Raw genomic sequence first — 27,417 nt, forward strand, 5'->3', positions numbered from 1 at the left:
CATTTACGTTGTGGATGTCTATGGGCTCCAGTAACCACTTAACACAAGGTGGGCTGTGAGCTCGTCCACCCATCTAAGCAATAAAAAAATAAAATAGCTGAAATACTAGCTAGACCAGCTATTTGGAAGTCTAGCCACCCAAAGTATTTCTCGTACTTCTTGTGGAATTCTCCATCTATAGGTATACTCCGATTCTTATTCAAATCATGTACTTCACAATCTTTTCCAAATAATAGGTCCTGAACCAAAAAACTATTAATTTGTAAGCAATATCGAGATAATTTCGATATAGACATTTCGCTGTCGGACTTCCTTACTAGTCGCGGCGGCGAACGTGAGTACCCGTGGCCTGCAAACGGTGCTGCGCGAATGGTCGCCTCGCCCACCGCTTCGCTGTTCGCACCGCCGATCCCCGTGGCCAGGCCGTTAGTTTGCTCGCGTAAGCTTTTGTCGCAAGCGACAGGTTCGACGAGAACGGTGAGCGGTAGTTGAGGCACGCAAAAGCATCGATACACATCACAGACGTCGCTTGCAAACATATTCATTTTTTCGCCTAATCAAATAGTTTCATTCCTATTGTGTGACGTGTTCCAATTTTTGAAAACGGTTAACATTGACATTAGAAGAAGAAGAAAATAATCATAGATTATACACTTAATATAAAATAATCATAAAAGACAGAAGAGGAAAAATATAATTTGGATTGATGATTTATGAATATATGGTTACGCAGAATACTTGCGACTACAATTGCGTGTCCCGGAAAGCACCTGCGGTCAACGCGGCTTGGTAATATAGACTTTATCTGTTGTGCACGCGTAATTAATATTGTTTAAAGGTTGTAAAATCCGTTTCGATCCAATGCGATGCGAGCCTTTTGGTGGAAATACTCCATTAAACTTAAAACGCAACATAGTATGTTCTATCTCATTCTATTAATTATTGTCATAGCATGTACATGTACGTTTATTTATGTTTCAAATCACACCAGTCCTAAAGTGGTTTTCACCTGAAAATACGTCATGTTTCATATGATCAAGCTTTTTGTGTCTATATTTAATTTTACCCTTTGTGAGTTATAGAAGTCTGTCCTTAAGTGTATAATCTATGAGTCTGTCGGCGGCTTGTAGAAATAGATTGATAGCCTTTATTTATATTTAAAGATATTCTGTGACACGGGACCTTTTTACCGCCGAAAAATTAAAACGGACAATAAATATAATGTGTATAAACAATAACTAATAACTTAGAATTGTTTATGCCGCTACAACAATAAAACTTCTATTGTTTCAACTGTAGTGTTAATTAGGTACATAAAACACGATTTTACGGCGAAATAAATAAGGGATATGGATTCCCTCAGTGCGTTTTCAAAAATCTTTCTGCCACGTACCATCCGGCTTTGGAAGAATTCCCCTTCGCGGTATTTTTCGAGCGCTATGACATGTCGTTCTTCAAACGAGGCTTGCGGAACGTAGGTACTTAAATGGTAGGCAGAGGCTTGGCTCTGCCCCTGACATTGCTGACATCCATGAGCGACTTTGACCACTTGCCATCAGGGACCGTATGCTCGTCTGCCTACAAAGGCAATAAAAATAATAATTAAGTAGGTGATATTTAGGAGCCCCAGGACTTTTAAAAGGTCCATTGAATTCTTAGTACAATTCTATCATCTTGCTTTTATCTCATTCAATGCCGATTACGTTTTATCAACTCACTCACTTAAAGTTATGCAGTATTTGAAATTCATTCCTGCCATTTAATTTTTTTTAATGAAAGATTTAGCTTTGGCCTTCAGCAGTATGGGCTAAGTTGTTTTTGTCTGTTCAAGCAAGAAGTTGGTACAGTCTTAGTGTCAGTTCTCTTAAAGTGCTTCCCACAAGATATGGAGGGTAGAGGTAAGGAGAACCGTGTCATATGGGAGAAGCTTGATAAAAGTGTTCCACTTTCAACACTAAATAACATTTCAAAAATCCTCCAGAATGGCGCTAGCATAGGCACAGGGTATGATATGAATTGAGCAGTTGTTAACTGATTGAAGTATGCTATTAGGAAATTTAATATATTTAATGACTAGAGTAGTTAGTGACAGTGTAATATCCAAGGCCTCACATGTTTACGTAGTCCAAACTAATTTCGTCAATATAACCGAAAATTATTGCTGTGGTAAAACGTGGAGACATCGATTGCATTTTCTTATCAGTTTTAAATAAAATACTTTTTGTGATTTTGTAGTGCTTACAGTTCTTTCGTCTTTTATTATTTCTCTATCTTAAATAAATTCTAATAACTTTCAGGGCTTTTTTTTAAATTTACCCGGTTGCTACTGTAGGGCCACCCTTATTTAGCAGATTTTAACGGACACTTTTTCACAGACAGAGATGGTTCTCCTTATCTCTACCCTCCATACTACAAGAGATCTATCTTCAAATGATTTCAAATCGAAGTGACTTTTTGGCGGGAACGCGAGGAGTGAAGTTGTGTGTTTTGTTTTATTTTGTCTATTTAGTGTTTCTCCAGGTTTAAATGTGTAATAACAGTGGTTTATTAACTGTTTAATACCTGTGAAAGTGCACAAATGTGGGAAAATTAAACAAAGCCACTGAGCGTAACTTCTCGGGATCCTCCAAAAAGTCCACTGAAAAAGTCTCCGTAAATGACTACCATTTTACTGAGATTATATTTCATCCCATATCATCTCATCTCATTTCATTTCATTCCATTTCGTTTTTATTTCATTTCATTTCATAATATAATTTTTCATATATAAATATATATAAGATTAGACAGTATGATATGACACTTTTGCCTTTCTAGTTGGAAAAATAAAACTACTACTACTACTCAAATCGAAGTGTGAACAATCGATTCTTAGATAACCCTAATTTGATATCGATTTTTGAATTGTGCGAGTTTTGGAAAACGTTACAGACACGAGTCACAACAGTTCATGTCATATACTAAAAGACAATTGAGTCGTCTATTATCAAAGGTGGCAATCTGTGCATTTGGACAAAAAAATGTTATTGATATGTCAATACAGATTGATTTGTCGTCTCCTTCAAAGAATACGGTTCAAAACCTGCATTAAATAAAGGTTAATACTTAACCTGTTATTTATCTAAGATGTCGTTCAGAAGAGTTTTGTGACTGCCAATGGAATACAAAGTCAATAATTCGATTTTCTGATTTACCAATAATTGTCCAAAAGTCACATTGCCGGCTTTGTTAATAGTCGACTCAATTAATCATGCTTCTATCTACCTGACTTTGGCAGAGTCATTCGTCAAAGAAGAGACTCGAGCCATAAAAAAACAAAAATGTGTGCGTGTACTAGTGTACACACGTAAGAAGTGAAACTTGTTTATGGCCTTATTTTTCGAAAAATGATCTACATGCAACTTTCTAGAAATTGGTTAAATAAAGTTAAATTAGATAAAGTTTAAACAAAAGGATTTTATTATCATAGACATGAATACAAAAAAGTTAAATTAGATAAAGTTTAAACAAAAGGATTTTATTATCATAGACATGAATACAAAAAAGATGGCGCGTAACGGAAAAATGTGACGCGTAACCGAAAAATGTGACGGTAAATTTTTTTCCAACGCCGATAAAGAAGTTTCACTTCAAAAATCATGCTGTTATTCATTGCATGTGCATTTATGTAATGTAATTTTATCTCAAACAGGACATACGATTTTTAGTTTCCGATCGATTCATTGGATTTTATCGACTAAAACGGTTCTGAGATTTCAGTCAAAATTCTTAAATGACATTTGACATGATTCGAAGCGATTAGCGAATCTAAAACGGTTAACTTTCGGCTACCTTCATATTGTTTTAATAATATCAAAGAAAGCCGGCGAGTCTTATTAATTAAATTAATACATAAATATAATCCTACAGTTTCTTACCAGAGTTAAATGAGAAGACAATGGCCGCTATACTTGGCGGTGGGCTGGGTGGTCTCTCTACAGGCTATTATTTGCTCAAAAACAATTTAAATTCTAACAATAATTTAAAACTGTACCTTCTAGAGGCTACTAATTACTGCGGCGGATGGATTAAATCCATAAGGACAAAGGATTACGTTTTTGAGCAAGGCCCAAGAACTATACGGCCCAAAGGAGTTACCGGGCTTAATACACTGAATATGATACAAGATTTGGGCCTTAGCGAGCATATATCACCTATAAAACCGGACCACCCTGCCGCTAGGAACAGAATGATATACGTAAACAATAATTTGTATTTATTGCCTTCAAGTTTAAAAGGTGTATTCCAAAAGAATGAGCCCTTTTCGAAGCCGCTGATTTACGCACTTTATCACGATTTAAAGAAGCCTCACAAACAGTTGAAAGATGATTCGATTTATAACTTCGTTGAAAGGAGATTCGGGAAGGAAATTGCTGATTATGCAATTTCACCAATGATTTGTGGCATCTGTGCTGGGGACGCTAAAGAGATTTCAGTTAAATTTTTAATGAAAACTCTATTTGAATGGGAGCAAACCCACGGAGGCGTCGTAAAAGGTTTGATGAAGTCATTGTTCAGTTCGAAGACTGGAAATGAATTAGTACTAAGTGATTTAGCAAGGAAGGCTCAGGAAGAAAAATGGAGTGTTTACACGATAAAAGGTGGCTTGGAAATGTTTCCCAACAAACTGCAAGCCCACTTAAAAGATAACAATGTAACCATGAACTTGAGTACAAAAGTTGAAGCCATAGAATTTGTGGACTCTGGATCTGTTTCGTTAAATATTCAAACAGGAGAAAAGTTATCAGTGAATCATGTGTATTCTTCAATACCAGCTTATTGTCTAGCAAGCTTAGTACAAAAACAGCATCCAGAATTAGCTAAAACACTAAAAGATATACCATTTGTAACTGTGGGAATAGTAAATTTGTATTTTGCCACTCAAAAACCTTTGATAAAGCCGGCATTTGGTTTCTTAGTTCCTCCGATTGAAAATTCTCCCATATTAGGTGTAGTCTTTGATTCGTGTTGTATGCCAGATCAAAATGGAACTGTTTTAACAGTGATGCTTGGAGGCAGATGGTTTGAAGAAAAATTTGGAAAAAATACAACATCGGAGAATTTATATAACATTGCTGTCAAAGAAGTAGGTTCGATATTGGATATTAAAGACAAACCAACAGCATTTAATGTGAATATTTTAAATAGATGCATACCTCAGTATGTAGTAGGACATTATGAGAGAGTTGATGAGATTAGACAATACATAAAAAGTAATAATTTGCCAATTTCTTTAATAGGCAGCAGTTATGATGGTGTAGGTATAAATGATGTTATTTATTCTGCAAAAAGTCAAGTTGAAGAGACTTGAGAATTGTTGTTACTTATTAAATTCTCAAAGTATAATTAACCATATATTTTTATTTATTTTTTAATTTTTTATTAATTATGTTGGCAGACATGCCCATGGTCTACTTGCAGTAGTGGTTTCTGATGCAATTTGAAAATTACTACTTTATTTCATTGCCTCATTGAGATAGTGAAGATTTACTCACTGGGTCCAGTAGTAGTGTTTAAGAACACAGTTATTCAGAAAAAGTGCTTAATTTTGCACCTAAGCAAATATGATACTGATCATTATATAATTAATTGCATACCCAAAATTATTAAGTTGTAGTTACAGCCAAGTGTATAGGTACTGGATTTTTCTTAAAGAAATGTTTCTGCCGAACTTGAACAAAATGTTCTCTTAAAATAATCTCAGAACACGTCTAAGCTAGACTGAATACATTATGCGTCTTCCTCTGCATTAGTAATTAAATCAAATATTAGAAGTTGATCAACACATTTAAAACTAAGTTAGGTAAATATTTTATTGCATTTTTAATGGCACACAACTGAATATTGTCATATTTTAAATATTATTTGTAGGCCAACTAAAAGTATATTATTATGGTATTAAACACTTGCTACACCCCTGACAATGTTGATGTCAATGAAGAGACCACTCACACATCAGCTGGGGCCATATGCTGCGAACGCAATAAAATAACTAGAACTCTGTTACAAGACTGAAGAATAAATAAAACTGAGACAGTAATATATATTTCTATTGTATAATTTTTAAAAATATATTTAAAAATTAAAACTATTTATTAAAAATTTAAAAAATTAAAATTTTTGTTTTATTTATTTCTGACAACTAGACGATTACATAATTATTATGATTTAAAAGTATAATTTTCATCTCGGCGTATTCTTCATAATGAAAATAGTAATCTTTTTATTATTTCAGTAATCGGAATTAAAAAAAAAACCTACTTAACGTGGCCACACAAAATCAACTGTGTAAACAAAAAATATCATTAAGTGTGTAAATATTTTATTTATGCGAACATACATTAGTTGTTAATAGTGCACAAAAGCAAAAGAACCCACCGAAATGGTTGCAGCTTTTCCTTCTTATTTCCTTTAATTAGAAGATAGTTCAAAGTATATAAATATTTTAAAGCCTTCTTAATATTTGCGATTACTTAAATATATTTTAAAACTAATGAGAACTTATGATAACCTGCTACAGGAATACTTACAAGCTAAAAACGTTATAAAAATAAATTAAGCTTTTATTTCATTTCGTTATAAATCGTCTTTTAGTTTAACGAGTCTGCCTAATGCGAAGTGATTTCATTTTCACATAATTGCTATCACAATACGTTTTTCTTATATTCGATTTAGAAAAGACGAATGAATCTTTAATAAGCATACTTTATAGTGCAATATACATATTTAGTTGATTGTATGGAGGGTAGATGAGGTAAGCAGAACCGTCTCATAAGGGAGAAATTTGAAAAAGTGTCGCACTCTCAGCACTAGGTAACTTTTAAAAAATCTTCCAGAATGGCGCTAGCATAGGGACAGGGTATGATATGAATTGAGGAGTTTTTAAGTGATTTAAGTATTCTGAGTAAGGAAATTTAATATATTTAATGACTAGAGTAGTTAGTGACAGTATAATATACAAGATCTCACATGTTTACGTAGTCTAAACTAATTTCGTCAATATAACCGAAAATTATTGCTGTGGTAAAACGTGGAGACATCGATTGGATTTTCTTATCAGCTTTAAATAAAATACTTTTTGTGATTTTGTAGTGCTTACAGTTCTTTTGTCCTTTTTTATTTCTCTATTTTATTCTAATAACTTCCAGCGCGTTTTTTAAAAATATACCCAGTTGCTACTGTAGCGCCACCCTTATTTAGTAGATTTTAACGGTCACTTTTTACACACAGAGACGGTTCGCATTACCTCTACCCTCCATAATTGATTGGAAGATTAGCTGGTATTAAAGGAGAAATGTTGACAAAGGAGACAATGGTCTTAAACTGTTTTGTTTAAAAATTACATAAACCAATAAAGGAATTCGCACGCTTTCCACTCCGTCGTGCGCGTAGTGCTATCAAGTGAATAACAAAAGTGATATTGTTACGCCGGTAAGAGTAATGCCATCTATCGCCGAATAGTCGAACAAATAGCGAAGAATCTAGTAGCACCTAGAACGCCCGAGAAGTACAACGCCATCTATTGTTAGATAGCGGAGACAATACTAGAGATGTGTGGAATATTCTCGATAATTCTAGGGATGTGGTATCGACTATAAAAGCATTGCAGGGATGGCACGCATTCAGTAATCGGAACTACTCGAAGCGAAACAGCGAACGGATCACCTGAAGCGAAGCGAAAGAAGTGAATTGAGAATTTTAAAGTGTTTGTGAAGTGTTTAAGTGTTGAATAGTTTTTAAGTTTTACTTCGGTGGAATTTTATTTATCCCCGAACCCCAGCGCGTAGCAATATTCTATTATGTAAATTCTATGACTCGCGAAAACACAAAACATAATGCGCATAAACTGCAGCTTTGAATCGGAGACTTAAGCTACGTTTCCCAGTGAGAGCAACGCCGTCGTGTACAGAATATGATTCCTCTGGTTCGGCGCGTTGGCGGCGGGCGGCACCGTATTGCGGTACGAGTACTGGAGGGCCAGCGCCAGCAGCGCCGCGCCGCCCCGCGACGCCGCCGCCTCCGTCGCCACCTGCAGACGGACGCCCAGCTTGTTCGCCTTTCGCCACACGATTACACTGGAAATACAACTTTACTTTTAGTTTAGTTTAGTTATGATAAAGTGTCAAACGAGGCTTGTGGAGAGTATTAAGCGATAGGCAGCGGCTTGGATTTGCCCCTGGCATTGCTGAAGTCCATGAGCGACGGTAACCACTCATCAGGTGGGCCGAATGCTCGTCTGCCTATACGACAATAAAAAAAAAGTGTTCTCAATTGTATTGAAACTATCGTAGATAGACATAAATGTGTACAATCTCGTTTCGAACAGGTTAGGCGGGCGTACGAGCTCAGAGCGGTGGCACATGATGCACTGCGGCGACGCACGGAACTTGCAACCACCGGGACGAAGGGGGGTGAACGCGTTGCGACGTCGAAGTGACACCGCCACAGACTTTTATTAACAGACTGTCCAGAGCTGCTGGGGCGCCGGCGTCGCCGCTACAACGTAACAACGTTGCGGCGCCGCATCGCTCAAGTGCCCGCCGATACGGTCAAATCTTTGCGGTGCGGCGCCGCAACGCATCACGCCCCCCCCCCCCCGCTCTTACGGTGCCTGTTACGGTCACCAGAGCGCACAGGACGTCAGAACGAGTTAAGAGTCTCGACTGTATAGTGTAACTGTTGTCGCACTCTTCTAGCTGGGATCCATTACTGCTTCAAGGCACCGTCCGCACCTACAGCCCGCCCGCCATTATGTACTCTAGGCTATATATAAAGTATAGTAACTCGTTAGCGTCGTGCGTGGCGTCGTCGTCGTACTCGGCGGCGTCGTCGCGCTGCGGCACGGAGACGCGCACGGGCGGCCCGACGGCGCGGACGCACGGCGCGGCGGCGCGGCGCCAAGCGGGCGCGGCGGCCGGCTTGCACGCCGCGGACTCCTGGAACACGTCGATCGGTTAAGATACCGAACAACTCTAAATTGTATAAAAATGAAGAGTTCTTATTGCACAAGTTTTATAAAGCATAGCTCAATGACAATTTAGAACGAACTATCTAAGAAAAGGCTACGTATAGAATGTAGTCTATATGAAGATATTTTAGAACACACTCTTTAAATTAATTTATAAGAATTAGCAATTCCAATCCGGTAGTAGATTCATTCGTGAAGTAGCTACTCTTGAGTTGTTAGGTCTCCCTTGGAGGCGCTCGGATGGCTGTCAGCAAATTCCGCCCCTTTTGGCTGAGCCCTTGCTCGCCCACCTGTCCTTGTGAAACTGAAAAGGCCTCAGGGTCACCAGTAAGCCCTCAATTATAAAATAAAACATTCATTTCCATCATTAAAAAGGACTTACCTTGTCCAAAGTGAGTGATTTCTCAAGTGAATTTTCAAGTTGCTCTTCCTCATTGTCCACTTGCGGTATATCTTCAGGATTCATCAGGCATAATGTCATTTCGTGAGCAGTTGGATTGCTCAGTTTCAACAACACAGTTGAATTCTCACCTGCCTTCATGGGTTCGTATGATATTATTTTCACTTCGGGTATGTGATAACTGCAAACATTATTTATAAAATAACAATTTTACACGTTAAATATTTAGCTTGCAGTAGTTTGAATAAAATATCTTGATTTCTACTTATCATCTACAGAGACCCTACTCATACCATATGACTGGCCACAATGTATTCCTTAAGTATCATAATAATAAATATTCAATAACTTATGATCTTACATTACCATGAAAGAGAAACAGTGGGTTTAGATATCAAAGTTTGTATATGCTAATTAATTTCCTTAAAATGTTTAAATTTGTGTAATTTAATTATTTTATTTTCATCAATAATGACATCCTCCAAACTTAATACTTACAAAGCCAGTAACTCAATCTTGAATTTTATAGAGCCCGGATTATACTCTGGTTTAGTCAGATTGTGGTCACACTCCCTGCACCGTTGGCTACGTTTTACACTCAATAGTTTAGCTATTGGATGCAGTCTTGAAACATCAGTAGGCTGCCACTCCGGTGATAGAAGGCGTTGAGGCATACTGGTTACTGTAATAAAATTAATATAGTAATTTTGAAAAGTTTGATTACAATTCAATATATTATTATATTAACACACTTACTCTGATTCAAGTTGACTTCTTTAGTGAAATAATCTTCGGGCAATTCCTCAACTTCTGCACTGGCTTGGCTTGGAACGAATTTGGCGATAATGGACGATGACCCAGAGTCGGAAGATGGAAGTCCTGCTATGTTCCTTGCCATAGCTCCAGTTAAGCCCGTTTTATCCTGGATTACATAAAAAAATCGTGATAGTGAATATTTTAGATGGCGTACACAGATGGGACGTAAATATATTATTTTCGAAATTAAAGTAAGTTAATACAGCACATGGTTCGTACGTTGGTCTTCTCTATCTTCCTGTACGGGGTGGAGACTTGGTGTCTCAGGAAAAAGGAACGCAAAAATATTGAGGCGTTTGAAATGTATTGCTGGAGAAAGCTGCTACGGATTCCTTGGACAGCTATGAGAACCAATGTCTCCATCCTCGAAGAGCTGAAGGTCACCAAGCGCCTGCTGACTATGTGCCAGGAAAGGATCCGGAATTTCTTTGGGCACATAATGCGATCCTCATTGCACAGCCTGGAGAAACTCACAATTCTCAGACAGATGGAGGGGAAGCGCGCTAGAGGAAGAGCGCCAGCTAGATGGGTTGACCAACTCAAGGAGGTGACTGGAGGCCAGATATGGGGAGCGGTACATATGGCGCAGAACCGGACCGAGTGGAGAAGATTGACATACAGTCACGATCCTCAGCATTGAGGGAACAACCAGAAAGAAGAATACAGCATATACAAAAAAGACATATTCGCTTATTAAACTAAGCAATGTGATTCATATTTTATTAATATGCTACTAATGAAAACGAGCCAGCTGATACGCCTGTTCTCATTTTACTGTATCTAATACAATCCAAATAATAAAATCATTCAAAATGTGCTCACAGTGAGTGTTAGGTATTTCCCTCTGATGGCAAACTTTTTTCTTTCTTTTTCAATTTTCTCCTGTTTCTCTTGTAATGCTATTGCCTTGTAATATTCTAAGAGTTGATTGATTTGTGTTGCAAATGGATTTGGTCTCTCTGGCCATCCACCTGATGCTGAAAACAAAAATATAAAGATGATCAGTAGATTTTATAACATTAGAAAAATTATTACAATATCCTACAAAATACTGAGTACATTTTAATTAAACAGTCATAGGTATGACTAAAAGTATTTTAGCCTTAAATACTAAATAATAAACAAGATTAAATAATGAACCGGTCGCACTGGAAATCTATTGGAGAGGCCTATGTTCAGCAGTGGACGGCGATAGGCTGAAATGATGATGATGATGATGAAACAAGATTAAGTATTATAGTAGTTCAAAACAAAAACATGCCCATAATACTACTAACAGCCACTTAAGAAAGGTATAATTTGAATTCACATTATTAGAAAAACATCAAAGAATAATAACATCCCATAAATTTCCTTTTTTTTTTAAATTCAGTTATAATCAATACAGAAAATATTATTTGTCACAATGTGCTGTGAAAATCTTACCAACAGGCTGATCAGGAATTCCCACATCTCTAGATGTCCATCTACAATTGAAACAAGCTAAATAGTACATCTTTTTTTGATGTTTGTTTTCTACTTTCCCATCTCCAGCACCTTCTTGCTGCCGAGGTTGGACCAGGCTAGCTCTGGTGGACAAAGTGTGGTAGCAACTGGGACAATCGAAGCAGCTGCTGCAACGGTTCTTCTTTAATCTGGCTTCTGATGATGGCATATTCTCGAGGCAGTTCGGACAATAATGTGAGTCGACCTGGAATGAAAAAGTAATTGATATTGTGACTCCTGTTTAACATAAAACAGTACTGCTTAGTTCTAGGTAGTAGGTAATTATGTAGCAAATATTTAGCTTTTAATGAAATTTAGTTTACCTCTGATTAATTTAATAATAACATGTACATTAACTCACACTTAAAAGACTGTGTTCAAAATTAATGAGATATTGGATTTTGAAACGGTTACTTTAATGTAGAATAGACTAAACATTAGTCCATCGGTTTCACGACTATGATATACAGTACCCGTGCGTCGTTAATCAATTTATAAGATACAAATAGTGCTATGCTAATTAGTGAAAAACAGAGGCAATAGAAAAAGCTGACGCTTGGATTAGAAATAGCCTTGTTTTTTTTAGTGAAATAAAAGACAAAATACTTTTTAACAACAGTTAACTGAAAGAATATTTTAGGATATAAAATCGTTATGTAGGTTACCTCATGACAAATACAAAAACCGCAACGTATTTTCAAACAATGCCGACAGAAGTATAAACTAGTGATTGGTTTCAGTTGACCGCAAGTACAAATGTATCTCACATAATCAGGTTGAGTTAAATATGCCATTTTAAGGTGAATAAATAATTTTTAAATAGTAAACTCGAGACAGAAATATCAGTGTTATACACAATTGGTATGGCAGAATAAATTAATTCAACAATACAATACTTAATATCAAATCAGCCTACATATGTATTTAAAAACTGTCATAAGTCTATGAATCATAGACTATGATTTAAGGTGGGTAGTGTCAATCGTCTCATGGATTCTATTTGACGTTGACATTAATGTTGACACCTATAATTTGTTTGGAAAGACAAAAGAAATATGGCCAATACGGCCAAATCTTTTTTGTTTAGAGACCGAAGACATGCTTATTGTTCGAAAAATTAAATAAGTCTGGTTCTGGAATGAAATGAAATAAAATAAACCTTAGTAAATTGATAAGAATTTATTGAGTGGTTTTACGGAACTTTGTAGGATAGCACGACAAGTCGTTTAGGGATTTAGTTCCATAATCTCTCTCATGCACATTTTTCACTTTTTAACAAACATTACACGTTTAAACAAAACAAAACGAAAAAATCACACAGGAGAAGCAAAGGAGGAACAGGAGGGGCGAAGTTCTATGAATCGTTTTATTTTATTAATTGAGTGTTTCTTCAGGCTTACTAACTGTTTGGCATCCATACAATGGTACAAATGTATGAAAATAAAACAAAGTCGCTAGACGTGACCTGTTCCTTCTTCTTCGGGGGTTCTTCCAAAAAGTCCACTAAAGTCTTAATAAATAAAAACCATTTTACGAAAACTTTTGAAATTTCATGGTTAGACGAGCTTACGGCCCACCTAGCGGAGGCTATAGATATCATAAATTCCATCACCCACCTTCAGACTTATATGCTGTCTCAGTTTTACAGTACAGCAGCCGCTCAACCCTTCAAACTGGAACGTATTACTACTTCACGGCAGACATAGGCAGGGTGTACGGGTTCACAAAATGTCCTATCACCCATAAATAGCAATACATATTATTATAATATTTCTCTCCTACCGATGCCGAAAGTTCGGTTTTCGTCCCGCTGTACAGGGAAGAAAGTGTAACTTTTCCTCCCGCTGTACAGGGAAGAAAGTTTAAAATTTTCTCCCTGGGTACAAGTGCGCATGCGCGTTAGTGTCTACGTCAGCTCTCACGCAGCTAAAATTCTCCGCCATTGTTGTGCTCGGGTAATTTACAATATTGTGTTTAGTGTAAAAGTGAAATAAACAAAAGGCAATAAAATTTAATAGTGAAGTATTAAACAAAGATGAGTTCATCAGAGCTCTTATTCAATTAGTAGTAGTTTATTTAAAAATTAAAAAACAGTTAAATTGTTTTTTTTATGAGTACGGGGGTCTCCACCCCCACTATCCCCTGCTAGGGCTTCGCCCCTGGACCCCGGCTCGGTACTCCACGAACTTTCGGCCTGGCAGGTACAACAAAAAATAGTATGTGCGCCAAGGGAGAAAAGTTGGACATTTCCTACCCCGTGTAAAATTAACCCGAGCCGAAGGCAAGGGTGGCAAACACGTTGTACTATTAAGATACGTAGCGCACATTGCGAGTTATGGAGGGCAGAATAGAATTTCTTCTTTCTTCTCGGGTTATCTCTACCTATTCGCTGATATCCTGGTGTTTTAGGAGCCGGCATTCACGTTTGCGATTGCTATTGGCCCCACTAACCACTTAAAACCGAAAAGCCGTGATCCATGTGGTGCATAAAAAATTAGTTTTCTAGCGGTACCGGACACCCCAAATACCATGAAAACGGTTTGACAACGGTAATATGGAGGTCCGTAAAATCTTTGTATTATACTAAAGAATGCTTACATATAGATGGATAATTTGATATATACATGACAAAATTGGTGATTTTCGTTCATTAACTTTTAATGAGTTTCTCGTAAACTTTACCAACAAATAACAATGTGCTGAAATAAAATGAATACACGCTAAAATGCTAAATAATTGCACAGTAAACCATAAATATAGTATGTAATTTTAATAAAGATTAGGATGATGAAAATTCAGTGTAAAATGTAAAAAAAATACAACTGACGTGAACTAGCCAACCAAGTAATTAATTTCATTTGCAGGATTTTCTTTACAACTTAATTCACTGAGCACGCGTCACAGGTGTCCTATAAATGTCAAATTCTTTCAGAATAAAATTAATGTGCGGATTCTTCACACGCGAAGCCGTGGCGCGAATGTTAACTGATAATACAGGTCAGCATTAAGGGCTTAGTGCTGTGTTGTCTCTTCGTTATTTTTTTTATTAATGTACAGTGGTACGCTAGACAATGAACAGCATTTGCAAATTAATTAAACGCTAGTGAAAGCCGGTCACACACACAGCGCTGTGACTCTGACAAACTGTTTGAAAAACATCGATTTCTTGAAACTACCCACGTGTCAGCATACGTTAAAAGTACTGTACCAGAAACTTCTTATATTTCAGAAGTTCAGAAGAAGTAGTTCAGAAGTTTCATCACAATCGTAAGAATGGGCGGAATGTATAAGTTCTTCTTCTCAGTAGTATGCACTCTTAGCTGAGTGGTCGTGGTCATCATTCCAGGTGGAGGTGCGCTTCACTTTATTTGGTCGGCCCATCGTACCGGTGATCTGCCGCGCGATGTTGTACCCTATATTATTAATCTATGCATCAAAGAACAAAGAAGCAAATTAATGTTGATATTAATTTATACAGATTGTTAATCTAATATATAAAATTCTCGTGTCACAGTTTTCGTTGCCATACTCCTCCGAAACGGCTTGACCGATTTTGATGAAATTTTTTGTGCTTATCCAGTATCTATGAGAATCGGCCAACATCTATTTTTCATCCCCCTAAATGTTAGGGATAGTCCACCCCTAAATTTTTTTATTTATTTTTTAGACAAAATTTTTAATTTCTATTTTTTTATGATACAACATACAAAAATACATACAATCCTCAATTTTCACCCCTCTACGACCAACCCTTATTCTTTATTTGCTAATTAAAAACTTTAAAATTTTTTGCGAGAATTTTGTTTTTATTTTGTCATGACGTAGAATAAAAAAATTCATATTACTCTGAAATTTTCATCCCTCTATGATCAACCCCTATTTTTTATTTGTTAATTATAAACTTTAATTTTTTTGGCAAGTTTTTTATTTTGTTTTGTCATGACTTAAAGTAAAAAAAATCATATTACTCTCAATTTTCACTCTTATACGATCAACCCCTATTTTTCCATCCCGATTAATATTTTTTTTATTCTATGCACAGATCCGCAATAAGGTTGCAAGATGGCAATCAAATATTATAATTGTAGGACGATAAATTCTTATTCAAAGTTTATATTTTCAAGTTCCTTTAATTATGTTTCTTTTTTTAATTGAATTTGATCTCCCGCCCTCGCCGGCCGACTACGTATCAATCGATCAGCTATCCCCGCCAGGAGTCACCACTCATCCAGCAAACATCACGTAGTAGGGATGAGGACGAAGCCGGTCTCCTGTCTTACTTACTCACTATACATCATAGATTATACACTTAATATATTTGAGAGCTATACAATACTGTACATTTTTCAGCCATGTTTTTTTGGTTTTATTTGTGTATCAATAGTATGTTCAGTAGGTCTGAGAATCGGCTACTATCTATTTTTCATACCCCTAAGTGAAAAGGGTTATCCACCCCAAACATTTATTTTTTATTTTAATATTTTGGATATTTTTTTTGTTTATAATGAGGTATTATGTGGTTAAATGAGGTTTTTTTTTTCTACAGTAGAATTTCCCTAAAAATCTTATTTAAGGCAACACAACGTTTGCCGGGTCAGCTAGTAAAATATATAGGTCTGAAATGTCATGCACGCTGTCGATGGTCAACATTTTTTTTAAATCGAGATGCGAGATAATGAGTGTAGAATAGAGTATGGTTTTCACATATCGTCTTTCACGCAATTCATCCATTTCTTCTTAGGTCTACCTCTTCCTCTAAAGCCTTCCAAAAGTATAATAAATCTTATTTTTAGTCTTAAGGTTAGTTTTTTCAAATCCGTTCCTGTACAAAATCTTTAGGTCTTTTAAGGTATGCCATGAGGAACTACGTGTTTACTATAAGCTCTGCTTTCTAATGTCGTAATAATGTATTGCGAAATCGATACGATGCGATCGATTATGTCACTTTAGTATTAATTACAAACGACAATGTTGCAGATTAAGTACACTTTTTCTATTTACAAACTGGTATTTTTTTTAGCACCCATTGAAACTTTTTCACTTTTTATTGAACTGGCTGTGTGTTGAACATAACTTTATGTAGTAACTTGTAATGCAAACAACATGTTTTTTTTTTGCATTATTTGTTTGGGAATTTGGTCTTTAAAATTTTTATGGCGGGAACGCGATTGGCCATGTTGCGAGAATATCTTATTGTTGTATTTCTTTAAACGCGTAATAATGATGGTTTATTGACCATTTAGTATCTGTGAAAGTGCACAGATATGGAAAAATGAAACGAACCCGCTAAAAGCCAAAAAGTCAACTGTAACCTCAGTAAATTTTCACCATTTTACATGGGAGGACATAGGATGATTTATAATTCAGAGTCAACAAATATCTTTAACGAAATTTAATCTGACGGGGAAAAGTTTGCTTTAAACATAGGACTTCAGATCTTATGCTGTGTTCATTGTAGGGTTAATGTTGCTGTTTTTTAGTACAAGGATCAAGGATAGATTGCGTGCTGGCTGAGCCTTTGCTCGCCCACCTGTCCTGGTGAAACTGGAAAGGCCTTCGGGCCACCAGTAATCTCTCAATCATAAAAAAAAAGATTGCGTGATATAATTTCAAGAGCTTACTATAATGTAAGGTGCAATGTTTCTGTATTAATGGAAATTCGAAGCCGAACTTATTTCATTATAGGCAGGCTTCATTTATTTTTATTCATTTTTAAAATGTTTTATGCTAGTAGTCAAATACCAGATAATTTCAAGCTTTGAGTATAAAACCGCTTTTCTTCTCAATAAGGCGCTGGTATATCTAGTAAACTCTAGGAAAGACGAATCCGAAGATACTGAGAATTAATATATTTCTAAGAGATACGAGAGAGAGAGAAAGAGAGGCAGAGAAAGGGAGGGAGAGAGGGAGAGGGACAGAAAGGGAGGGAGAGAGGGAGAGGGAGTGGGAGAGAAAGGGCAAGAGAGAGGGAGAGGGAGTGGGAGAGAAAGGGAGGGAGAGAGAGAGAGAGGGAGAGGACGAGAGAGAGAGAGAGAGAGAGAGAGAGAGAACATGCTTACATTCAAAAGAAAACAAGACAGTTAAGAAAGCAAAGCCTTCAGTAACAGAAATCGTCATAATTGCTTCAGAGCGCCGCCTAGGGCACCGGTGACCTATATGGTAGTCAACGTATTAAGCGTATGTATTATATAATATCTATTGATTTAAAACACATAAATAATATTGAGATTCTCTTTCATTTCTCTCTGTCACATATATCATGGTCGTTTACGTATTCTAATCTAACCTAAACGACATCTCGATGCTAATGGGCTAAAATGAATTAATTCAAATCATTTCACCGTTCCATTAATGAATATTAAAACTATGTTTGTTTCATGTAATATTGTGAATCTGAGCTTAAAATACAAATGACGTAAGTGAACTTTTTTTTCATCACTTAAATAGTCTTTGAAAATAAACTGCATTCTAGTTCGTGGCATAGGCACGTGTGTGCGCGGGCATATGAATCCCGCAGGCGGGTACCAATTTTTGAAATGAAATACGTACGTAACAAATATTCACGATTGAATTCGTCGTGGCCTAAAGGATAAAACGTCCGGTGCATTCGTTTTGAGCAATGCACCGGTGTTCGAATCCCGCAGGCGGGTACCAATTTTTCTAATGAAATACGTACTCAACAAATGTTCACGATTGTCTTCCACGGTGAAGGAATAACATCGTGTAATAAAAATGAAACACGCAAAATTATAATTTGCGTAATCACTGGAGGTAGGACCTTTTGGGAGTCCGCACGGGTAGGTACCACCACCCCGCCTATTTCCGCCGTGAAGCAGTAATGCGTTTCGGTTCGAAGGGTGGGGTAGCCGTTGTAACTATACTGAGACCTAAGAACTTATATCTCAATATGGGTGGCGCATTTACGTTGTAGATGTCTATGGGCTCCAGTAACCACTTAACATCAGGTGGGCTCGTCCATTAATCTAAGCATTAAAAAAAAAATCCACGGTCAATATAAATTCGGTTCAATCGGGTAATAAAAATGAAATCCGCCAAATTATAATTTACGTAATTAGGTACTTACTGGTGGTAGCACGTCTTGTGAGTCCGCACGGGTAGGTACCACCACCCTGCCTATTTCTGCCGTGAAGCAGGAAGGCGTTTCGGGTGGGGCAGTCGTTGTATTGTAAAATCTGAGACCTTAGAATTCATATCTCGAGGTGGTTGACGGTATTTACATTGTAGATGCCTATAGGCTCCAGTAACCACTTAACATCAGGTGGGTTGTGAGCTTGCCCACCTGACTAAGCAATAAAATAAATAAAAAATATCGTTCATTAAAGAAAATATGATGATCCTTGATCTGTCGTTTCGACATCATATTTTTGTATCTATATTTAGGTTTAGTCTAGACTAGTCGAATCTTGATTCGATCGATCGGATTATATATTGTATAATACTGAATGTTTTCTGTTCGTTCGTTTTTTACTGGTGGTAGGACCTCTTGTGAGTCCGCGCGGGTAGGTACCACCGCTCTGCCTATTTCTGCCGTGAAGCAGTAATGCGTTTCGGTTTGAAGGGTGGGGCAGCCATTGTAACTATACTGAGATCTTAGAACTTATATCTCAAGGTCGTCTCTTAAGTCGTCGTGGCCTAAAGGATAAGACGTCCGGTGCATTCGTATCGAGCGATGCACTGGTGTTCGAATCTCGCTGGCGGGTACCAATTTTTCTAATGAAATACGTACTCAATAAATGTTCACGATTGACTTCCACGGTGAAGGAATAACATCGTGCAATAAAAATCAAACCCGCAAAATTATAATTTGCGTAATTACTGGTGGTAGGACCTCTTGTGAGTCCGCACGGGTAGGTACCACCGCCCCGCCTATTTCTGCCGTGAAGCAGTAATGCGTTTCGGTTTGAAGGGTGGGGCAGCCGTTGTGACTATACTGAGACCTTAGAACTATATCTCAAGGTGTGTGGCGCATTTACGTTGTAGATGTCTATGGGCTCCAGTAACCACTTAACACCAGGTGGGCTGTGAGCTCGTCCACACATCTAAGCAATAAAAAAAAAAAAAAAATCTCAAGGTGGGTGGCGCATTTACGTTGTAGATGTCCATGGGCTCCAGTAACCACTTAACACCAGGTGGGCTGTGAGCTAGTCGACAAATCAAAGCAATAAAAAAAAAATTCAATAAGGATTTTTTTTTGTAATAATAAAATAAAAAAAGATTTCGTGCTAAGTGGAACCATACCCTTTGTTTCAATCTGTAATCATAGTTTAACCGTAACGAAAGGTTAATTGCGGCAGAAATAAGCAGAAGTTTATACCGGCTGACGCGTATACGTGAACCTCTCCAACTTAAACAAGGTTATAAGTGTATTTTACCTGAGTTATTATAATAAAACAAATAAGAATTCTACCTGTTTCCGCGTCACACCGGTTAACGTCCGATTAACAGAATTTCTCTAATAGTTGAGCAACTAGTTTTTATCTAACCAGCCGGAAATAATTATCATACGCACGTTTGCTAAAAACCCCAAAAATACCGGTTTCATCGCGAGACTAACCGTCGTCAGAGGAATTATTTAAACAGCTTAGTCATCAGATATTTGCAATGTGGATAATGTGCATTTTACTTACCCTATTTATATAGCTAGGTGGATTCTTTGAACGTTTAAACTATAAATTTCTAAAGAACATATAGTTCTTTATGATTATGGTATCAAGCATCTAGTTTCCTCGTCACGACCAAAAGGATAAGACGTTCGGTGTGTCAATTACTGGTATCAAGCGATACAACTATGTTTTGTGTTTTCCCGTTAGCTTAAATTTTTTTTTATCGTTTTTTTTTTTGCTTAGATGAGTGGACGAGCTCACAGCCCTCCTGGTGTTAAGTGGTTACTGGAGCCCATAGACATCTACAACATAAATGCGCCACCCATCTTGAGATATAAGTTCTAAGGGTCTCAATTATAGTTACAACGGCTGCCCCGCCCTTCAAACCGAAACGCATTACTGCTTCGCGGCAGAAATAGGCAGGGTGGTGGTACCTACCCGTGCGGACTCACAAGAGGTCCTACCACATCGTTTACCAATGAAGGATTTAATTGGCGCACAAAGAAGAAAATAACAGAAGGAACTTCTGAAGTCAGTCTGAAGTAAGTCGTCGTGGCCTAACGGATAAGACGTCCGGTGCATTCGTGTTGAAGCGATGCACCGGTGTTCGAATCCCGCAGGCGGGTACCAATTTTTCTAATGAAATGCGTACTCAACAAATGTTCACGATTGACTTCCACGGTGAAGGAATAACATCGTGTAATAAAAATGAAACCCGCAAAATTATAATTTGCGTAATTACTGGTGGTAGGACCTCTTGTGAGTCCGCACGGGTAGGTACCACCGCCCCGCCTATTTCTGCCGTGAAGCAGTAATGCGTTTCGGTTTGAAGGGTGGGGCAGCCGTTGTGACTATACTGAGACCTTAGAACTATATCTCACGGTGTGTGGCGCATTTACGTTGTAGATGTCTATGGGCTCCAGTAACCACTTAACATCAGGTGGGCTGTGAGCTCGTCCACACATCTAAGCAATAAAAAAAAAAAAAAAGTCATCGCTTACTAGCTTCTGGAGTCTGTAAAAAATACAAGAGGTGCCCTTCTTGTTTTGGTTGCCGAGCCCTATAGCGATTTAATTGAGAAATGTGTAAAGATTTCGTTAATTGGTTTGTTCAATCATTGCTGTAAATTGCAAATGTAACCTTTGTATTTTTTATTCATTTACTATTATCGCCGTGTCACTCTTATAGTTAGTGACTCGATTAACGGTCAGATTAAGAGATTTTGTGAAATATATTACGTAGTCGTGATCTGGACGTATCTGTTCTTGTATCGGGTGTATCTATGATGATTGTTGGACAGTTTTTATTTTATTATGATATTGAAGCTTAGGAAAACAGTTTTTTCTTGTTAGTGATTTTTTAAATATTTTTTATTGCCCTTGTACCTGATGTGTAACCTGATGCTAAGTAGTTAGTAACCTTCGCCCATAGACATCAACAATACCAGGGGCAGAGCCAACCGCTGCCTACCGTTAAGTACTCTCCACAAGCCTCGTTTAAAGAAGGACATGTCATAACGCTCAGGATACACCGTGGAGAGGAGTAAACTATATTATTTATACAGTATACATGATTAGGATTATATTACTCACAGCTAGAAGTACTTTTCCGGTCTAATCTTGGGGATTTTTGTTATTACAATATATTATTGCCGACAATTCGAATACTTTATACTTTTCAGATGTTTTTAGTCGTCCTTTACAATGAAAACTGTAGATTATTCGAAATATCGGAAATAATATAATGACAATAGAAAGTGCCAGCTTCAATTGTAAAAGCGTTTTTATTATGGTCTAAATCTCGCAAAAACCGAATAAAATACAATATATTACTCATGTTTGCAATTAACCATTCGTCTATGTGCTAACGTAGAGCTAGTAAAACCGTTTTAACATATTGTTACTCAATTTATCTGACTTATTATTCATTAAATTAATTTTGTAAGAAATAAGAAATATTGTTTGAAGTAATATTACGTCATTTGCGTCTTGGTATTTCCGTTCTTGTTGTGAACTGAATATCACGCATTCTGCAAACCGTTTTAAATCTTAATACTCTTTTTTTAATAAATACATTAATAATTATTCAATTTTTGAATCATTATTCATTAATATTATTTTGCAAGAATTAAGGAATTTTGTTTGAAGGTTTTGTTGTGTAATTCGTATCTCGGTATTTTCGTCCGCGTTGTGACCTCAATGAATCATTAATAATATTTGAGTATAAAAGTAATATCCTTTTATTCTATTAGTTAAATTATAATTATTTTTAACGTAATTTTAACTTAACTTACAAGATAAGTTAGCAGCTATATAATACTAATATAATATATACATAATATGTAGAATTGGTAAGAACGGAACATCAAGATGTGAGTGAGAGTAAACGGTAAGAAAGGGAAAGAGAATGACAGAGAAAAGAAAGATGGCGAAGTCGGTTGAATGAGCAAAGCTTAAAAAGTGTCAGTTAATTTTTAATTTTAATTAATTATGTTATAGAATATTTTAGAAAAGAAGAATAAAAGTGTAGTTAACAGTGGATTAATTTTATTGTATGATCCCAAAACTACACATATATACTATAAAATAAAAATAATAATACCACTAACACAATCGGTTTGAAATATGCCTAAACATGGCACGCCACTAGCCTATATTTTCTCTCCTTCATTAATTTCATTAATTTCTGAATATAATGATGTATTCAAATGCAAAAGACAATTAAATCTTATTGCATTATTAACTGTTCTGAGCAGATGATTTGGTGCAATTGAATTGCTAATTAACAACAGTAAAAAAAAAGATTATTGTATGTACGTACATTAATATTTCCGCTCTCTAATTCTCACAGTTTTGTGAAAGAGTTTTTTTTTTCATTTAATTACAAATGACCAACAAAGGCGCTCGGTTTTGGGAATTTAATTTTTTTTGTAGTACATATCTAATAATACAGCGCCTAATACATGCCAAGTGGTAGACTAATGGTAGGAGGACCTCTTGTGAGTCCGCACGGGTAGGTACCACCACCCTGCCTATTTCTGCCGTGAAGCAGTAGTGCGTTTCGGTTTGAAGGGCGGGGCAGCCGTTGTACTGTTAAAAGTGAGACCTTACAACTCATGTCTCAAGGTAGGTGACGGCATTTACGTTGTAGATGTCAATGGGCTCCACCACTTAGCACCAGGTGGGCCGTGACCTCGTCCACGCATCTAAGCAATAAACAAAAAAAGACTGTACTAAAACTATATTCAAAACTTAATCTCAGATGATTAAGTAAATAGCATTTACAATAATAGAATAGAAATTAAGACTTTTAGGAAATTTTACGACATATGCATAATTTATTTTATGTATTACAAAGATAATATAAGTTAAGTAATGAGGCCAAAGCTCTTCAAGTTTTGCTCGTCACTATCACTTCGAACGCGTCCTTCAAAAACGTGTCCCCAAGCGCGCGCGTATCAATTCTATTGTGCAATATGACGCGGGCGGGAACTGCCGCTTATGCGCGAACATTTTCCCGCCAAACGTGGAAGGCGCTTAGTCGCGTTCAGAAATAAAAAAAAAACATGTCACAATAAAAAATTAAAAACCCACTTAAAAAAAATGTAAATTTATTTTATTGTTTATCGATTTTGTTTCGTGATTGTGGTCTTTTTGTGTTGTGTTTTTTGTGCACCGTGATGCATTTTACAAAATGCGGCTGGCACTCGGTCAACTTTTGCTGTTGACTGATATTGTTGCTACTAATTTGAATTTAACGTTTCTCGAGGATGTGGTGAGTTTTAAAACGCTTAAGTATCTATTTAATTTATAACGAATGAAATACAGAAATCGTTCATTTATATTTTGTCATAAATAACTTTAGTAACTTTTTTAAATTAAAGAAAGAGAGAGAGAGAGTTACAAAAATAAAAATACAGTATGTACTTTACATAGGAGTATTATTTCTTTTAATTTTTAACATATTTGAACGCTTTTTTTTTAAGTTTTCATAAATATTTTGATTAGGCATTCGCAAAACGTAAACAAAGCTAAAATTATTTTTCTATTTATGCCGTAGTTAATACACCAGAAATTTTTAAATATTTAAAAAAAATTATGTGCAAGAGTAAACGCAAAATCATACCGTAAAACCGAAGAGATAGAGTAATATTTGTTTGTGAATGTATTCCGATTAGTCCATCTTCTCGCAGTTATCAAAGTACCACTCATATTTTAGACAAATAGGCTGTGTCAATAGAGTATAGATAAGAAATAATATTTAATTCAAAAACAAATCGAAACAAGCAACCTGGTGATGCTACCCAAATAAGTAAAATATTTATGATTGACTTTAATCGTTTTGTGCACATGATGGTATGAACCGCTGGGGATCTAGACGAAAAAAAAGTGGTCTAATAAAACATAAGTAGCAGTTTTTATTAGGTTATCAATTTTTTTTTAAATAATATTCTACAACAGATATTTATAAATCGGATCCTTTATTTATCCTTATTAAATAAAAACTCCTTGGTAGACAAGGCGTTAAGTGAAGCCCTTAACGTGAATTTTGCCGCCCGATTTGTGAATCGCTTGCTTCAAACTAGCCAGGACTGCTACTGCTAGAAAATATCCAGGACAGTAATACCAACACAACCAAAATTTGTTAGCTAGCTGGTGCCAACTTAGCGACAAAAATTTAATAATTGCGCACTTTTATTTTAATTTTAGAATGATTGGTTCAGAATGAGGTGCTATAAACCCGTTGTCAGAGTCCGTGAGCATCGTGACGTGAATGCCGCCGCACTTAAGGTTGAAGTCTCGATAGTATTGCTTAATGCCTGTTTTGACTGACCGAAGAAATGGGCAGGATACTTTAAATAGTCTTTCTCGTCACGGACCAACATGAAAATTCAAACTTATAAGATACATATTTATATTAACATTCCCTCAACACCCGTAAGACGGGAGATGACGGATAGCCATTTTATTTTTATTTTTATTGCGTAGAAGGGTGAACGAGCTCACAGTCCACCTGGTTTTAAGTGGTTACTGGAACGTAAATGCGCTACCCACCTTGAGATATAAGTTCTAAGGTCTCAGTATAGTTACAACGGCTGCCCCACCCTTTAAACCGAAACGCATTATAGCTTCACGGCAGAAATAGGCAGGGTGGTGGTACCCACCCGCGCGGACTCTCAAGAGGTCCTACCACCATTTAACTGGGCTCCGGACCCTGCTGATGTTGGTTAACTTAACAGCCGGAGCTGATCACAGGTTTGTTTGTCTACGCTGAAAAGTATCGTCTAAATCTCAAACATTGTTTGTAGACAAGTTCGTTATGCAATCGCGCGTTGCGACAGTGTTGTGGCTGGTCTCGAAGGACCAAGGAGTAAAGGCCGACGACAACCAGTCTCGGCAGTCATACGTCGTTGCGTCAACACCTAACGCGATGTTTCCCAACGTGGGGCCCACGCTCCACAAGGGGGCAATTTGATAATTAAGAGGGGCAATCGCATTAAATTAATACAGAAGATCTGTATTAAAATTATTTTGAATTTGAATTATAGTTTTTTTGTTATACCTAGTATGTTTTGAAATATTACTTACTGTATTTTGATAACAATTTCATAGTGATTTTATGCTAAATTTATGTTTCTTAGGTGAACAAATCAATTTTATTAAAAATTATGTATGGAGGGCATAGAAATTTTAGAACTGTTACAGTGGGGCATGGCGCAAAAAAGTTTGGAAAACACTGACCTAACGTGTCATGTCGCATAGTTAAGAGCTTGCAGTAATGAAACTGTAACACGTTCGGTGTTCCACCACAGGCATCCTAATTTGTTATTTGATTATGAAACACGAAGCGTGTGCTTGTCTAGTTTTTTTTGACGTCTTAAAGGTCGATGAACATCGGCTGCACGCACGAAGAAGTGTCACGTTCCGCCCGAGCCTGACTGTGCAAGCGAGAGCGCGGAAAGCGATGATAGAGAGGCACGATCAGGCCAAACGTTAATTTATTGATAATTGTAATTTTCAATTAAATCCTTTTTTGTATTATACAAAATAACGATAATTCATGATAATAATTCCATTCAATTCATAAAGTTATGCAGTTTTGGTTATGACGTTATCACGTAAAACTACCGACCGTAAACCGAAATCACAGGCAACCAATATTCTTTTATTGCCGTCGATGGCGGACGTGCGTAAGTGTCTACGAACGACGGTAATGACTATCTCAAAAAAAATTTAATGTCATTTGAAGAAAGACTTTGCATAGAGTTTGTTGTACTAGAATAGCATCACTCCATCTTTGCGGTGGATGCCGTGAAAAGCTATTAAGGGAGAACTTGCAACAGTGGTCTCTGAGTATTATACCAATATACTGCGATTGCCAACCGGTTTCTACTATTGGTAGCGTGCATTGTAAGCCCACACGGGTACGTACCGCCATACTTCTTTTTGCTCTGGTTGAAATTTCAACTTCGCGTCCCAATTTCGGTTTATGGACCTCGGTACCTAAAGCCTTCGTCAAACAGAACGCGTAATTAGCGCGCGTCAGAGCGCTAAACTGACGCCGCGCTATGACGCCGAGATGTGATGTACTACTGTGGTAACATACCGTCAAACAGAGCGCCAGCGCTATAAGCGCTATAGCGCTGGCGCTCTGTTTGAAGGTATGTTACCATAGTAGCGCTCTGACGCGCGCTAATTACGCGTTCTGTTTGACGAAGGCTTAATAACTTTACATTAGATGGATCGTGTACTCCTTTGCCCTTAAAAATCATAAGAAACCACAGTACAGATCCGTCTCTGGAAACGTATTGTGTACCTTATAATTAACTAGTAATTTTTTTGGTGCAAGTATTTTATATTGAAATACCCTTCTGACGTCGTTTTTCTAATTACCAAGGGTCCTGACTTCTTCGATGAGACATTAATATTTCTTGTAGATGCTCCTCCAACTGTGTATCTCCTTCAAGGAATGGAGAGTAGCTTGGGGTTTGAGTATTGAGGAAATTTTTTCGGATCATCTGATTTGTTTGCAACCTCTTAGCCTTGTTCCATCGATATACATTTAATTTTATGTAATAACCTAAT

General features: G+C 36.9%; 3 protein-coding genes and 1 long non-coding RNA gene across 5 annotated transcripts in view; 2 read left to right on the forward strand and 2 right to left on the reverse strand.

Moving 5' to 3' along the window:
• Window positions 1-27,417, reverse strand: part of LOC134199408 (uncharacterized) — a 333,027-nt gene that overhangs the window by 251,580 nt on the left and 54,030 nt on the right. The window lies entirely within an intron of this gene.
• LOC101740744 (protoporphyrinogen oxidase) lies at window positions 3,679-6,156 on the forward strand. Of its 2 annotated transcripts, none has more exons than XM_038012885.2 (2): window positions 3,679-5,125; window positions 5,911-6,156. In XM_038012885.2, the coding sequence occupies exons 1-2, from the start codon at window positions 3,938-3,940 to the stop codon at window positions 5,917-5,919; spliced, it is 1,197 nt and encodes a 398-aa protein (XP_037868813.1). In that variant the 5' UTR covers window positions 3,679-3,937; the 3' UTR covers window positions 5,920-6,156. The 2 variants fall into 2 exon arrangements, with proteins under 2 accessions (XP_037868813.1, XP_037868812.1); XM_038012884.2 differs by having other exon boundaries at window positions 3,767-5,296.
• LOC101740885 (dynactin subunit 4) lies at window positions 6,082-12,692 on the reverse strand. The gene is made up of 8 exons (XM_004931146.5): window positions 12,374-12,692; window positions 11,649-11,913; window positions 11,046-11,200; window positions 10,164-10,329; window positions 9,906-10,089; window positions 9,390-9,588; window positions 8,824-8,975; window positions 6,082-8,114 (listed from the first exon to the last, which is right to left on the reverse strand). The coding sequence occupies exons 1-8, from the start codon at window positions 12,500-12,502 to the stop codon at window positions 7,907-7,909; spliced, it is 1,458 nt and encodes a 485-aa protein (XP_004931203.1). The 5' UTR covers window positions 12,503-12,692; the 3' UTR covers window positions 6,082-7,906.
• The window catches only part of LOC101738273 (phospholipase B1, membrane-associated), a 33,760-nt gene continuing 30,140 nt past the window's right edge, over window positions 23,798-27,417 (forward strand). Inside the window, exon 1 of the mRNA XM_012694692.4 lies at window positions 23,798-24,106. Coding sequence (XP_012550146.1) covers window positions 24,026-24,106 — 81 coding nt within the window. The 5' untranslated portion in view covers window positions 23,798-24,025. The remainder of the gene's footprint in view (window positions 24,107-27,417) is intronic.

The sequence above is a fragment of the Bombyx mori genome, chromosome 9, assembly GCF_030269925.1.
Source record: "Bombyx mori chromosome 9, ASM3026992v2".
NCBI lineage: Eukaryota > Metazoa > Arthropoda > Insecta > Lepidoptera > Bombycidae > Bombyx > Bombyx mori.

Coding starts and splice junctions, on each gene's coding strand:
- LOC101740885 (XM_004931146.5), bottom strand. CDS start 12,502: ATGGCATATTTAACTCAACCTGATTATGTGAGATACATTTGTACTTGC. Junction 9,589..9,905: donor AAGATTGAGTTACTGGCTTT/GTAAGTATTAAG, acceptor TAATGTTTGCAG/TTATCACATACCCGAAGTGA. Junction 8,115..8,823: donor GCCACGCACGACGCTAACGA/GTTACTATACTT, acceptor TTGTATTTCCAG/TGTAATCGTGTGGCGAAAGG.
- LOC101740744 (XM_038012884.2), top strand. CDS start 3,938: ATGGCCGCTATACTTGGCGGTGGGCTGGGTGGTCTCTCTACAGGCTAT.